The sequence below is a fragment of the Centroberyx gerrardi genome, chromosome 8 (assembly GCF_048128805.1).
Source record: "Centroberyx gerrardi isolate f3 chromosome 8, fCenGer3.hap1.cur.20231027, whole genome shotgun sequence".
Taxonomy (NCBI): Eukaryota; Metazoa; Chordata; class Actinopteri; order Beryciformes; family Berycidae; genus Centroberyx; species Centroberyx gerrardi.
In genome coordinates this window covers 29,149,327-29,164,062 of record NC_136004.1, presented here as the reverse complement: position 1 = coordinate 29,164,062, position 14,736 = coordinate 29,149,327, and the positions used below count along the sequence as shown (strand labels likewise).

General features: G+C 41.0%; 1 protein-coding gene across 1 annotated transcript in view; it reads left to right on the top strand.

Annotated features, from left to right (window-relative positions):
- The window catches only part of adamts3 (ADAM metallopeptidase with thrombospondin type 1 motif, 3), a 134,446-nt gene that overhangs the window by 69,731 nt on the left and 49,979 nt on the right, over positions 1 to 14,736 (top strand). The window contains exons 6-8 of the mRNA XM_071917785.2: positions 11 to 94; positions 1,994 to 2,150; positions 14,511 to 14,616. Coding sequence (XP_071773886.1) covers positions 11 to 94; positions 1,994 to 2,150; positions 14,511 to 14,616 — 347 coding nt within the window. The remainder of the gene's footprint in view (positions 1 to 10; positions 95 to 1,993; positions 2,151 to 14,510; positions 14,617 to 14,736) is intronic.

The following is a 14,736-nucleotide window of genomic DNA, read 5'->3' as shown; positions in this document are numbered from 1 at the left end:
TGTGTCTCAGGTGAATGAGATTTACCACGATGAGTCACTGGACGTCCACATCAACGTGGTCCTGGTGAGGATGATCATGCTGGGATATGCCAAGGTGAGTTTCAGAGGCCGTCACACAGCGAGCTTCTGCTGGCCCCGCTGCTGCTCTTGATTTGGAAAAATATGGAAAATGAATCTGATCTTAGGAGTTGAAGTGCCATGCGCCCCCCACAGCTTTACTCCTTAATGATTTGACTTCACTAGAAGTATCACTACACCAAAAATGTATCTTATTAGCAGGCCTAACAGCAGCAAAAATGTTGTGTTGGAGCCCTCCACATACTCTCGTAAAATCCCAATTAATAAATATCTATCTTATGTTATCAATCATATTATATATCTATGTTATCAATATGGAGCTCTTTGTGGCTAGGATGCATGGTGCTAAAGAGAATGCCATCTTATCTTGGATGGGAGTCCAATTCTACTCTACTCTTTTCTACTCTAGAGTAGAATAGAGTAGAATTTTCCAAAAGAACTGGAAAAGGGAGAGCATGAATAAAATGGGAAATCTATAAGAAATATGGTAGAATTGTTACTGTAGTGGGCCAGCACAACCCCCCCCACACACACACACACACACCCACACACACACACACACACACACACACACACACGCACACACACACACCCTCTGTGCACAGCAATTTGTTGTATTTCCTTTCCTAGAAAACATAGAAAACACAGACTCTCTCCTAGGGGTGAATCACCAACCCAACATCACTAGAGACAGAGAGAAAGTCACTAATATTTCTGTCTTGGTTCTGGTTGTATGAAACTCCAGAATTTCACACCAGCGGTACTTAAGATTCAGCAAAGGTGCAGCGCTGTCGAACTACATCTATGTGGGGGAAACAATACACCAGCACTCCCTAGCTCCTACAGCGCATTAGATGGCTGTTTTAAATGCTCTTCTGTCTGAACCTGTAGAACCGATACCTGCTATTAACAGTCTGGTTGCTGTGTGCCTACCATTAGTGTGTTGAAATACTAAATGTGAAATGAAGAGGTCATTACCTTTATTTTTTTCAAGACACTATATCCATTTGGACAAATAATCACTCCATCATGCAGTATCTCTAAAATACAGAGGCTGGTGGAGCATGCTAGTGACAGATGCAGAGCCATCTATAATGGGCTAGAGATGCTGAATAGCGAAGAAAATGTATGCAGATTGCAGGGGTCAAGCACTTTCTCTCTTTTTCACACATACAAAAAAAACACACGAGTGCAAGATTGCTAGTGTATGATTCATCATTCTTCTGCAAAAAATGACAAGCTGTCCAGTGATTTGAACTTGTTTCCAGATCTATCAAGCTTATTTTGTGATGTTTTTAATCAAATTATCTCACTGCACTGGCAGATAATCTTGCTGGTTTCAATAAATGTCACTTGATACATGCCAAAATTACTTCTTTCAAGAAATCATCATCATAAAACAATGAAGAAACAAGACAATTTCACTTTTACCAAATAAATGTCCTGAAACAAGTTACATTATCCAGAAAAAAAAGTCAAATTTGTTGAAACCGGTAAAATTATCTGCCAGTGCAGTAAGGTGATTTCACAAAAATAAGCTGGATAAATGTGGATACAAGATAAAATAACTTAACAAGTCTGTCAGTTTTTGCAGTGTTCCCTGCCATTTTTTTCTCTTTTCACATTGTATAATGAAGAAATACAGTAAAACGTTGAATAAATTACTGACCATCCATGCCTGCTATTCACTTGTTATCACCCCAGAAGCCCCACATTCGCTCCACGTCTACACTGAACATTACTTCTACCATTCAGGCTTAACAATGCACGCAGTCTGGGTTGCTGACAATATACTAACATCTGCATTTACACAGTCAGGGTCCATTCGTAGCCGTTCCCCTCTAATAGCTGGTGTAGTTAGAGCTTGACGGCGGTTGTTTGCCACTCATGTCCTCCCCCTTGTCCCGCCTGTCAGTCCATCAGCCTCATCGAGAGGGGAAACCCGTCACGGAGCCTGGAGAACGTGTGCCGCTGGGCGTTTGTGCAGCAGAAGGCCGACCCCGATCACTCCGAGCACCACGACCACGCCATCTTCCTCACCCGCCAGGGCTTCGGCCCCACCGGCATGCAGGGTAAGACCCCACCGGCATGAGCACGCCCCGCCATGTCTGCTTCATCTGACTGCAGTAGTTTATTCCTAAAACACCAGCAGTAAAAGCATTCCATCAGGCAAAGGTTGCAGCTTGTTAATTAGGACTGACTCTTATTATTGATTGTCATGAGGGAGTCTAATTTTGAGTGATTACATCTAATTTTGATGTGGAAAGACAATGAAATTATTCTTCTAATTTAGTGTTGCACATTTACCACATATATACACTACTGATCTGTCTGAGCCGGCAGCTTCAGTGAGCTGCGTTCAAGACGTGACGGAGTTTCAAAGAAAGACAAAGTTCTCACCTGCAGAAGTCTGGTCCAGATTCACTAAGATTGCGTCGCGAGGGCAAATTGTGCGTTCTTTCTCTCCGACTTAGTTGCTTGAGCTATGAGTTTTCATCTCATTCCCTAAGAAGTATGCAAATGAAATATGCAAATGAGGCTGTGGTGCAAACAAGCCCTCGAAAAAAGCAAATAGCCCCCCTTCATCACCAATTGCAAGCACAAATTGCGTGTTTCTGCTTTGACTAATCCGCCCAGCCTGGCACCGTGAAGCTGCTTTATAATTGGAGCATTCTCTGATCTGAGCTGAGATTCTAGGACAGAAAACTCTCTCACTTGCTTCCTGATTTGCTGGCGACGACGCCTGTGTCTTGCAGCAATGATAGCAGCCATTTTGGCCATTTTCTGTATCCCATCTTTCAAAAGATCCTATATGCCTTACAGCTGGTGTTGCAAAGTGTTAATGCATCGATTTGCATGGCCTCACCTGTACACAAGAGTAATGACATTTAATAAAATTGACATATGAATGACAATGACAGGAGCAAAGAGACTTTATTTTCTGACCTGTGCAGCTTTCCACTCATTGCGTACAGTCAGTGATCAGCATGGCTTCAGTTCAGACCTTTAGTGAATCTGGGCTTCTGTATTTTAAGAGTTAAGAGTTTAAGTGGTTTGGAAATGTTCTTGTGCTCATGTGCTTTTTCTCTGCAAAAAAATGTCGATCTTAACACATCATTGAATCCAGTGTTGAGTCTTCATCTTATTTTTCTTAAAAGAAGTGAAGAAATCTGCCAGTGTTGTGAGATTATTTCACTGGTTTCCAAAGCAAATTTTGATTTTTCTTGAATCAAGTGTCACTTTCTTGCTTTGTCTTATTCTACATATTATTTCCAGATATTGACACTTGTTTCTAGAAGATTCCTGTAAGAAGTAAAATGGCATTGGAAACAAGTGGGATTATCTCAACATATTGGCAGAATTCTTCACTTGTTTAAAGAAAAATACGATTTTAAGGTTGATTATGAGTCTAAATGACTGTGTATTACCTTTGCAATATGCAAATGATCAAATGGTGCCAACGGCCACACTCACACACGCACACACACACACACACACACACACACACACACACACACACCATCACCTCACAAAAACAACAGTAAAATGGACTCTTGTTCACTTTCATGAATTACTAAACAGTCTAATGAGGCAGCCTCTGGACCATGCCAACCCTGCCGGTGTGTTTTATGAGAAACACAGTTCTCATTCATATTCCCATTCTTATTCACAAGCGGCCTGCATAAGTGCCCAGGCGGGGCCCGTGCACAATGAACAATGAAAGAAGAGAGTAAGGAGTTACAGAATGCAGCTGACTGCATCTTAAACCAGTCTGCAGACCTTTCTCAAGACAGGCAGGCCTGGTAAACACACCTGAACTCGGCTTACACACCTTTAATAGTAGCATGAAACTGATATAAGTTATATGAGGAGAGGGTTTTTTTGATGGAAAAACACATTAACACAGTTCTCTGTCTTCTAACACTGTTATTGATTTTTGTTTCTCTTGATGGATGGTTGCCGTGTGACGATCACCAGCTGGAGATCATAGTTTGCTCACCGTTTCCTTTGGTGTTCACGTGTCCTTAGAATTCCCTTTTTGAGTTGCAGTGGTTTGGCTGAATCTTATACATGTCTATACATAAATAAATAAATAAATAGATACCCTCATATCTTCGCTGTCAGACTGTCTAGACCTTTATTATGCAAATGTATACATGGAATTCAGCATTTCATTGTATCCCCACTGAGGCCAGAAGAACCAGGAGAAGCCTTTATTATAAAAATGTCACAGCTGCACAGACTTTTATGCAAAAATGCAGCCGTTTTATCAGCCTAAATCACAAATTGGGGCTGCAGCAGAGAAGAGCATTCCATCCCAAGTAACTGAGACTCAGTAGACTGTTGGGGTGACGTCTCACCATCGCACCATGGCGTTACGGAAACAAGATGCCGTCAAAATGCCATTCCCTTGAGACTTTAAGTGTGAAATGAAGGCTTCTTCTGCATTTGTCGCTTTATCAGGGTTAAAAGACTTGTTTCTATGTTGCCTTTTTTTATCATGTCAGAGGAAGTAGAGTGACATCTAAGGAGAAAAAGCCACTTCTTGTTTATCGTTTGCTGACACAGGTGTTTCCACTGACTGTAACATCCTGTCTGGAGAGTGAGTGAACTGTCTGTGACTCACCGATATGCTTGTTACATTTTGTTGGTCTTGTGAGAACATTGCAGGCTGAAATGTCCAGAGATAAAGACGCTGTCCACCGCATTCAACACTGCATCCTAAACGGACTGTTTTCACACTGTGCACCAGTCTGTTCTCACAGTGTAAGCTGTGAAAATGTTGTGATTGTAAATGGAGAAGAGTCTATTAACATCTTGATGAATCTGCCACTAAGTTACCATCATAAATAAAAGGTTGCGGCATAAACAGGTGCGTATCTTGGACTAGTAAACACTCAATAATACTCCACCATCCATCTTAACAAGTCATTTAGTCTCAGTCTCACTGAGTGTCATTATCTTGAAACAAGTCAGAATAAAGCAGATCACTGCGCTACTATCAAGAAAATGACACTTGATTCTACAATATTCTTGAAACAAATTGATTTGCATTGGAAACAAGTTCAATTGTCTGACTCCACTGGCAGATTTTTTCACTTGTTTACGATTTTAGGACTCAATAATAGACTAAATGACTCGTTAAGATGGAGATTTGTTGCAGTGAATGACTTTCCTCAGGCAGCAGGTTGCTTGTGAGATAGTCATACTTAATTGTTGGAGCCATTTCCATTAATCAGCATACTGTAAAGCTCTACTGGCTGAGACTGACAAACAAGCAAGAAAGATGGTGCAGAGAAAAGGTTTTTTAGCCCCACGCTCCCAAGTTTTGTTGATTACCTTTTATTACCGTTTGTTACTTTGATACGTTTGAATCATTTTCTCTAACCTACATTATCCTTTTTGATTTGAACTTGACGCGAGGCCGCATACACACACTCACTCACGTGCTATTAAAACATTCATCCACCTCATCTGGACCCATGAGACCTACAAGCAAACTCATCTCACGGCAAACAAGACAACCTACAGAGTCTCGTCTAAATGGCTTAAAATTGAAGTTAAACATAGAAAACCAGAACAGTACTAGTTCCAAATCACAAACTGAAAAGCCATCTAATGCACAACATAAGGTACTGATTCCACCAGCTGGTAGTATTGACCTGCCTTCACTGACCATGACAACACACTTGACCGTCCCATTCATAATTATCTGCAATACAAAACTGACTCTAGATCAGCAATACAGCTCAGAGACACTTCATTCCAGCACAGGACTCAAACTGGGGCTCGAGGTTTCATTCTTTGGGCTCTTTCCTCAGTTCCTCCGAATTATTAATGCAGACCTGGAGAAGCTGGAGGCTCAAGGCAATTTACACTGTCTGACAGCTCGCCCCCCTGCTCAGTTTCTCCACAGCAGCCAAACTGAAACAGTAAGAACAAGCCAGCTAGAGCCAGCCGGTCTGTGTGCACATTTAGAGACCCGTTCAGCTGGCTTTATGCCGTTATGTCTGCCCCTTTAAACAGCAGCTGCATTCGCTTTCCATTGATCTGTGAGGAGACAGAAGAGAAGTCCCAAATGCTTCAGGTTACCTGACGAGGCCGGGGCATGTGCACACCTCAGTGATGCAGTTAGGTTTTGTCAGACTTATTAGGGCGCGTACACACCAGGCTTGTTCGGAGCGGTTTACTCAAACTCTGGAGCGTTTACCTCTTTAGTTCGTTTCCTTTGGCCGGGTGAGAACAATGGCATTCACATTCGGGTGGCACCAAATAACCGCACCGAGAGCGCAGTGTCTCGGCCCTCTTCCAAGCAAATCTCCAGTTAAGAGTGTAATAATCCTGTTAACATAATTTCCCATGAATGTGATACAAATGACCTACTAATAATGTAATAACTTGTTGGGTATTATTACATTACCGTTATTACATTTATTTCAAAAATGTAATAACTGATCTGAGTCAAAATGTAATACACAACTGTCATCCATTCACAAACTAACTTATTAACTATGGTGCTACATCTGAAAAAGGGATACATGTGTATGGAAGAAGGCTTTGGTGACCATTGCAAATGGCTTACATGTAAAACATTTCAACCTTCCTATTAATGCAATGAAATTGAATATGTTAACAACAGGACAATAATACACTATTAACTGCAAATTATTACATTAATGGGAAGTTATTACAATCAGCACAGCATTTGACCCTGTACATAGTGTGTCAGCCTTCAAGTTCCCACCCAGTCATGTGTCCACTTGATCTGAGAAGTTGTGCAAATGATGCTAAATATTACTCTATATTACTATTATACTATTACTATACTACTGACAACTATGATACACAACTGAACTACTGTTCAAATGTATATGTGAGAGCAAGATGAAGCTTTTACCAACAGAAAGTCGAATCAGTAGAGACGGGGCCATGAGGATTCCTGTCCCACAGCATCATAAATATACTGCCAGACATTCTGCATGAGCACCATATAATGCATCAGTAGGCCGTTGTTAATGTTACATTCAGTAGTTTATCAGCAAAGACACAGTGCATGGATATCTTCTTTGAAGCAGAGCGCTCTGCCAGTCTGATCAGATCAAGTTGTCATGGACCGGCTCCAGATGGATTGGATGTTATAGAGGATTTCATGGTCTGTTCTGATAAAATTAGTCCTGCAGTGGAATTACACTTTTAACCCAGAACAAATATACAGTATATACAGTAGGAAACATAGAGAATGGATGCACTGCAGCCAACTTGTGATTCACCACTGGGAGGGCACACTTGGCTGTTTATAGGCTCGATTTCATAATAGCCCGCAATAAAAATGTCAAGGGCTATGATCAGCAGAAGCAAGACAGAAAAAAATAGAACAAATAACTGGCACACTTACAAGCTTAAGCCTACTTGATCTTTCATAAAATAGGCAAAATATAATAAATTAGAGCCCTACACATAGCCTAGGTGAGACTGGGACCAATAGAAGGACTTTTCAATGCATTTGAAAGAGCTGCAGTTTCATAAATTGGATTTTTTCAGTGAACACTACAGTCCTGAAACACTTCAAAGCCTATTTGCAAACCCGGACTGAAGCTCCTAACCAATGCTTTTGGGAATGGAACTGGCTAGCGACTACATATTGAGATCCCGTGATTTCCATGCCTCCTAACTCTTAAGTTATCCTTGACATTCTCGCTCTGAATCTAAACGTCCATTCCCTGACCATCGGCCTGCGTGACACAGGAGGTGAAATGATAGCCCCGTGGTTAGTGAGGTCATCCCCAGGCGGAGGGCAGAGGTTCAGTCTCCTGTGTGTCCACAAATACTGAAGAATCCTTGAGCAAATCACTTAACCCCGCCCGCTTCAGGGCGATTCACAGGCTGACACTGCACCCCAACCTGGGAAAAGAGAATTTTACCCTTGAGGGATCAATACATTACATCAAATAATGTGCAACAAGCTACTGCATCAGTAAAGAGAAGCGGCTGTGTGTCTGTAATAAGTCTGTCTGAGCCTTTTTAGACTAGAAATTGTGGGAAGCCCATATTCACTGGGGCCATGTAAGTTTTTAAAGTCCTGTGTTCGAGTCTCGGCCCCCGGTCCTTTCTGTGTGGAGTTTGTCCGTTCTCTCTGTGTCTGTGTGGGTTTCCTCCCACAGTCCAAACACATGCAGGTCAGGTGGATTGGAGGCTCTAAATTGCCCATCGGCGTGAGTGTGCATGGTGTAGCATTGTATATGATATTTTATGTTAAGCGCTTAGAGACGTGCTTTTGATAAAGCGCTACACAAATAGACTTGCCTTGAATATTTGGTGCGATATCACAGTCTGTTATCTGCATGCAAACACAGTATCAGTGCTCCTCCGAGGCCCTCGGTGCCTCCGAGGATCCAGACGCATGTCATGCAGGTCTAATAGGTAATCCATGCATGCCTGCATAAGTATTGTATTACCTCAACTCTGGAATATAATTTAATGAAAGATGTTGTGACATGAATACTTTTAGTTTTTGATCCAGTAAACCTGATACCTGTAATTGGTAGACTTTCCATATAGGAAAATCCTCATATCTTTACTTCACCTCTCTCCTGCTATTCTCATATATAAAAGACTGTTTACTAGAATACAAAAATGACCCATGAGTCATCTTCTCTCCCCATTACAGTTCTGAATTGTAACGTTTAGGATGCAAAACAACCAAGTATTGTTTAATGTATAGAAACGCTCATTATAATGGCATAATGACATTGTCCTATGTTTCCATAAGAAGGTCAGGAATCCTTACCTCGCGTGTATTTTCTCATTTGTATGCATTTCTGTCTCTCTTTCATTTGATGTAGAAAAAGAAAAAGCTTTTGAAGTTTCCTTTCATTTGATCCTAGTATGAGCCAAAGAGCTTCTGCCGTTTCCTCCCTCAACAGTTAGCCAACAGTTAATCCTCCAAAGAAAAAAGGTTTGACTGGCATGGTTTGACCATTTGTACTGCAGTATTGTATTGAATGAATACAAAGTGATTTATGATGATATAGGGCTGCTGTGTTACATCCATTTCCAGCCAAAATCTACAGGCAGAAATTTAGCAGAGGGAGAAATAGAGAGAAGTCACCTGGCTTGTTACCTTTTGTCTAAAAATCAGTCAACAAAGACAATTCTCACCCCAGCCTGTCTCACATGTCTTTGATGCCATCAAGAGCATCAGAAGACGCCTGACTTCATGGCCTTCTGTAAAACTTCATTAGTCAAAGGTAGAATTAATTCAATGCAGCCTGCGGGGAAATCATCCAACAATCACTTCTCTGCAGGCGTTCTTTGACCCAATGTCGGGTTTTGAGCCACAGCAAAATGTCATTAAGCATCCCTGTTGGAGTGTGACATGCTTTGAAATGAGTTTTACAGGCTGAAATAACCAAAAGCAAGACCGCATTGACCAAATTTCAGTAAAGGAACACTTGTTAATAAAGATGTACCTGCAGATGCCTGCTCTGTCTCGCCTGCTTAGCGAATCAAAACCGTCACACACCATAGAAATACAGTAAACACTAGGCAAATCCCACTGGATCACATTGGATCCTTTGTGAAGATCGTACTGTCGCAATACTTAAACCTTCAGTGTGTCTTCCTAAGTATGAAAGCAGTCATAAACATCAGAGACCAAGCTGCAAGATTTTGTTTGAAGCTTTGTCTCTCTTGTTTGGTTTTGATTATATTATTCCGCATATTATTCCCCTGATTTTTCCCTGATTTTATAAAAGATTAAATTATTATTACTAACCTGAGCCTTGCAATAGTTATCTGGGAGAAAGACCATTGTGCACAACTCAACCCAATAAATATCTTTGCAAAAAAGTAAGAAGACAAAATTGTGAGGTACTGGGTTTTGAAGTGCAAGGTCCTATCAGTCATACTTAACATAGTTTTGGGATTCGGAATAGTTTCGGTTTTGCAATAAAAGTAGAGACTGTCTTTAAGTGCACTGCACAACTTGAAGATGAACTTATGAGTCATCTGTTCAGGGAAAGGCAACACTATCCTGGCTTTTATTTAGATAAAAAAAAGATTGATAGGAATTCACGAAATTTCAACAACTGTGAAAAACAAGTACCAACTTTTGAATAATTGGAAAGGGATTTAAAAAAATGTACAAAAAAAAAAAAAAAATCTCTGAAAGTTTTAGACATTGGCAAAAACTAAAAAAATGCAGGCAGCTGAAATAACTTTCTCAGACAGTTTCTTTACTCAAGTTTCTTAACCGTAATCCGTATCAACAATTCAAACTAGAAATCACCAACTCTTCCCAAATTCGATGGAAAAAACTTTGTTCAGAGCAGCTTTTGCAGAACGTTCATTCAGAGTTCCTCGCTGCGTCACTTTGCCTTTCCTCCTCCATGAAATGTAAATCCATTCTGCAAAGACTTGTGAAACAGAGTAAGAAAATTCACTTTTATTTCAGAGATCATTATTTCCCCCCTTGATCTCATCTTTAGGGGTATTTTGATCTTTTTCAGGGGCAATTTTATTGAACTATGCAATAATACATTTGCATTGCATATTGCTCAATTGGTACCACTAAGATTGTTTGATCTTAAACATTGCATTACATTTCTTTCCCACTGCTTTCCCCAACCAGTCCATCTTCCACTCTTCAATTTTTTTACTTTTTTACTATATTTGTTGTTTTAATATTGTTGACACAGTGGGGTCGATATTTTCTTCTACCGCTGGCTGCATGGTGCCACTATTTTCTGGCGCTTCAGGCTGCGTACTGGTTGTTTTCTCATCAAAAAGTAATAGTTTTTGCCCAGAACGGCCTGTAAAGAATTGCTAAGTCATAGGTTCCCTCAAATCACCTACGGTGGCCTGTGGGGGTCAGTAGTCACATTCACATGTCAAACTTTGGCAACGCAACAAATTAAATGTGAACAGAGCGACATGCAAAAAAGAGTGAACCTAATTATCAGTGCCATTTTTTGTCCCCTGATTCTTAATTTCACGGGCAGTTTTGAACTTTCCGGGGCATTTCTGCCCGGAGCTGCCATTAATTTCGGACCCTGGTGTGAGGTAAAGGTTGAAACTTCTCCAGCAGTTTCGATTTCTTTGTAACCCCACGGACAGACGCAACCTTTGGACGCTGTTCAGCCGCAGTCCTGCTCTCAAGCCCTTCCATTCATTTACATGCTGATGTCACCTAATTAAGTATAAACAAAAGAAATGGAATAATCTAACAAGACAGCTTGGATCCTGCATGTGCTTTCCAACACTGGGCTGTCAGTGTTGGAGGGGAACGGTCTGAGGGAACTGTGTGTGCAGGGAGAGCTGGAGAGAGCAGCAGAGCGAGAGAGAGAGCCAGAGAAAGGATTAGTAATTCATTACGTCATTAAAACTTGCCTCCTCTCTTTTCTCTGTCCTCTCCCTCCCATTCTCTCTCCGGTTAAAGTTCACCCAGTATTCACCCACCATAATAAACATCTTTGCACAGAAGTGAGATGACAAACTAAATTGGAGCCATTTGGTTTTTATTTGTAAGGTCATGTATCGGTCATACTCAGAAAGAAAGTCCGTTTTGAATGGAACTTGAATAAGTAATTTGGCTAGTAGCTACAACATAAAATGGTGACTGTGGAATTTTAAGGGTTAGTTGCTATGGTGACAACACAAGTCTGGACATTAAGGCCTGAAAGCTGACGTTAGCGACGAGGTTAACGTAGCATTATCAAATGCTGTACTTCTCTCACTAGCTCTTCTAGTCAAAATCAGCATCAAGCTGGTAAGCATCATCAAACAGCGAGGCTACCTTTAACTTGATACTAAAATTTTTAATATTTAAAACTAACATAGCTTAGCCTACCTAGTGAAGAACAAAATTTAGCATTCACTAATTTCGAACAGCTAATGGATATCGGCTGAAACAGATTAACTCAACTATAACAACTTCTGCTAACTGCACAGACGTCAAAACTTTTGACCGACTTAAAAAGCAGCAGCTGGCAGCAGAGCTCCACCTAGTGGAGGCAGAGTGAAACTCACCTCAGCTGCAAGGAGCCTCCGCCAGGTTTCCACTGCTTTGGTTCCTGCTGCGAAACCTTCTCAGCTCAGCGACTTGCTGTTGGTCGGTTTATGTGGAAACTAGCCCCCTCCTTGGCCCCTACACATAAAAATGGCCGCCGCTCCGACCGTCCAGGAACGTTGATTTGAAATGGAAAGACCGTTCTATTCATTCAAGTTCTGTGACGTGAACATCCTGTATGACCGGTCATCTGTTCTGTTCATCTGTTCTCTCTTTTTTTTTTTTCTCTCACTGTCTCTCACCCATTTTCTCACCTTGCTCTTTTTTTATCAGTTGTTCCTCTCTGTTCTCTGTAACTCCATCGGTCATTTTATTACCGCAGGTTTCATCTCCTGTTCCCCTTTCTCTCATTATCTTCCTAGTTCTTACTGTTCCCACAATTTTATATTTCAAAGTAAATCAAAGTAAGTACACCTTGTCCCTCTTTTGAACCCTGAAACGTGTTGATTAGAAGACGGTGACTCAGATAGTTCTTTGACTTTAAAACTTTATTTTGCAGACTTGCAAGGAGAAATCAAAGTCTCAGAGAATAATGAATGTGGGCTAAACAATATTTCTACTTTCCCCACAACACACTCCATTCATCTCACATCATAACTGTATTTTATTGGCAGTAGAGAGCAGGGATGTGGACACGGTTTCTTTCATCTCCTCAGAAGTGACCTTGCCAAAAAAAAAAGTTTTATTGTGAGCAAGGGGCCTCTTACAAAAGAGCAGGGTTATTATATTTTGTGTTTTTTTATTTTTTTTTATTAGTTTTTATTTTTATATAGTTTTCACTTTGATTTCAATTTCAGGGTTTTAGTTTTTATTAAGTTTGAGTTCCAGTTTTGGTATTTTTGGTAAGGTGTTATTTTTTAAAGGTGTGATGAGTACAGAACAGAACAGGTATTGTGTAATACAAACAATAACTCCTAAAATCTTTTTAAAATTTTATGTACATACTGTACATTTTTCAATTAGCAAAAATATTAGTAAAAGTGGCCAAAAATTATTTTTCCCAAAAATTATTTCTCTTTTTTACCCTGTACGTAAACAAAAAGACAAAAACCAAAAACATTTCACGGATATCTTTATTTTATTTTAGTTAGCGTTACAAGATAGTTTTACTTCAGTTAGTTTCTCACAAAGTCTACATTTTTATTTCAGTTTACGACCGACAGTGTTTTTGAACACAGGTCTAGTCTTGTTCGTAGTTTTAGTTTTAGTGCACGATAATAACCTGGAGTGGAGAAAACTTTAGAGTCCACATTGTTTGCAAAACCTGGAAATACAAAAAGTGCCGCCATATTGATATTGACTTTGGTAGCACTACAGCTGAGACTGTATAACTAGGATTTACTAAGTAGTTACGCCTAATTCAGTGAATTGATCTAGGAGGAGTTGTGGAGGAAAGATTGGCTTCATTGGAGGTCTGGATTCCAACTCGATCAATAAAGCTTAGCATTACCGGTATTATGACAAAATGGATATTCCCTAAATTCTGCTTTTGCCTGGCGGCGCGTCCTCATTTTGTCCTCGGTGTGTTTTGTTGTTTTGCCGCCGCACCATGAAATGATCGTGGAGGAAATGCTTTTGATAAATGATGACTGATGTATAGCCAAACAACTTCCTTGTAGAATCAATAGACGCTTGTGGTTTGAGATAATAAGATCACAAACAAGTGTGATCTCCATTCATTAGGCGGCATCCAGGTGGGTTACTTTGGGCAAAGTGACAAAAACAACAACGCACACTGAGGACTAAACAATGACACGGTGTCAGGGAAACCCGTGTTTTAGGGGATTTTGGCACAACAAAGGTTTGTTAACACTGCAGGCTGTAGCTGCTCTGCTGTCACCTGGCTGTTACTAAAGTCACCAATATGGCTGCGGTGCTTGCTATGATATTGTGCGAATGCTATGAATATTAAAGTGGGAAACGAGAGAAAAGTACAAATATGAGTTTCTATCATAATTGATAATCATGAAGAGGACACTTAAGTACATTGGTTCCCTCCTCTCCCAGCTGGATGCCCCGCTCTGTGCCCCCTTGTATTATCAATTTCCTGCTGTCTCTCATATCCATGCTCATGATGCACATGCACGAAATGCACCCACACACACACGCACACACACACGTACACAGCCAAACACACACAAGCTCTGTCCTTTCCAGCGACCATGTTGTGTTCGTCCTCTCTTGGTTTTTAATTGTATTTGTGTCCTTTGTTGCTCTGTAAAGTACTTGGTGATGTATTTTGTTAAAATCACTTTACACATAAATTTGAGTTGACGTGATTTGCCCCCCCCCCCCCCCCCCCTCCCCCCCCCCCCCCCCCCCTCTCCCCCCCCCCCCTCCCCCTCTCCCCCCCCCCCCTCTCCAGGTTACGCTCCGGTGACGGGGATGTGCCACCCGGTCCGGAGCTGCACCCTCAACCATGAAGACGGCTTCTCCTCCGCCTTCGTCGTGGCCCACGAGACCGGACATGTGTAGGTTCCTGCTCTTATGTGTGTGTGTGTGTGTGTGTGTGTGTGTGTGTGTGTGTGTAGGTGGGTGTTTGCTTCTTCTTCTTTTCTTGATTTTCAAAAGACACATAACATGACATAAAA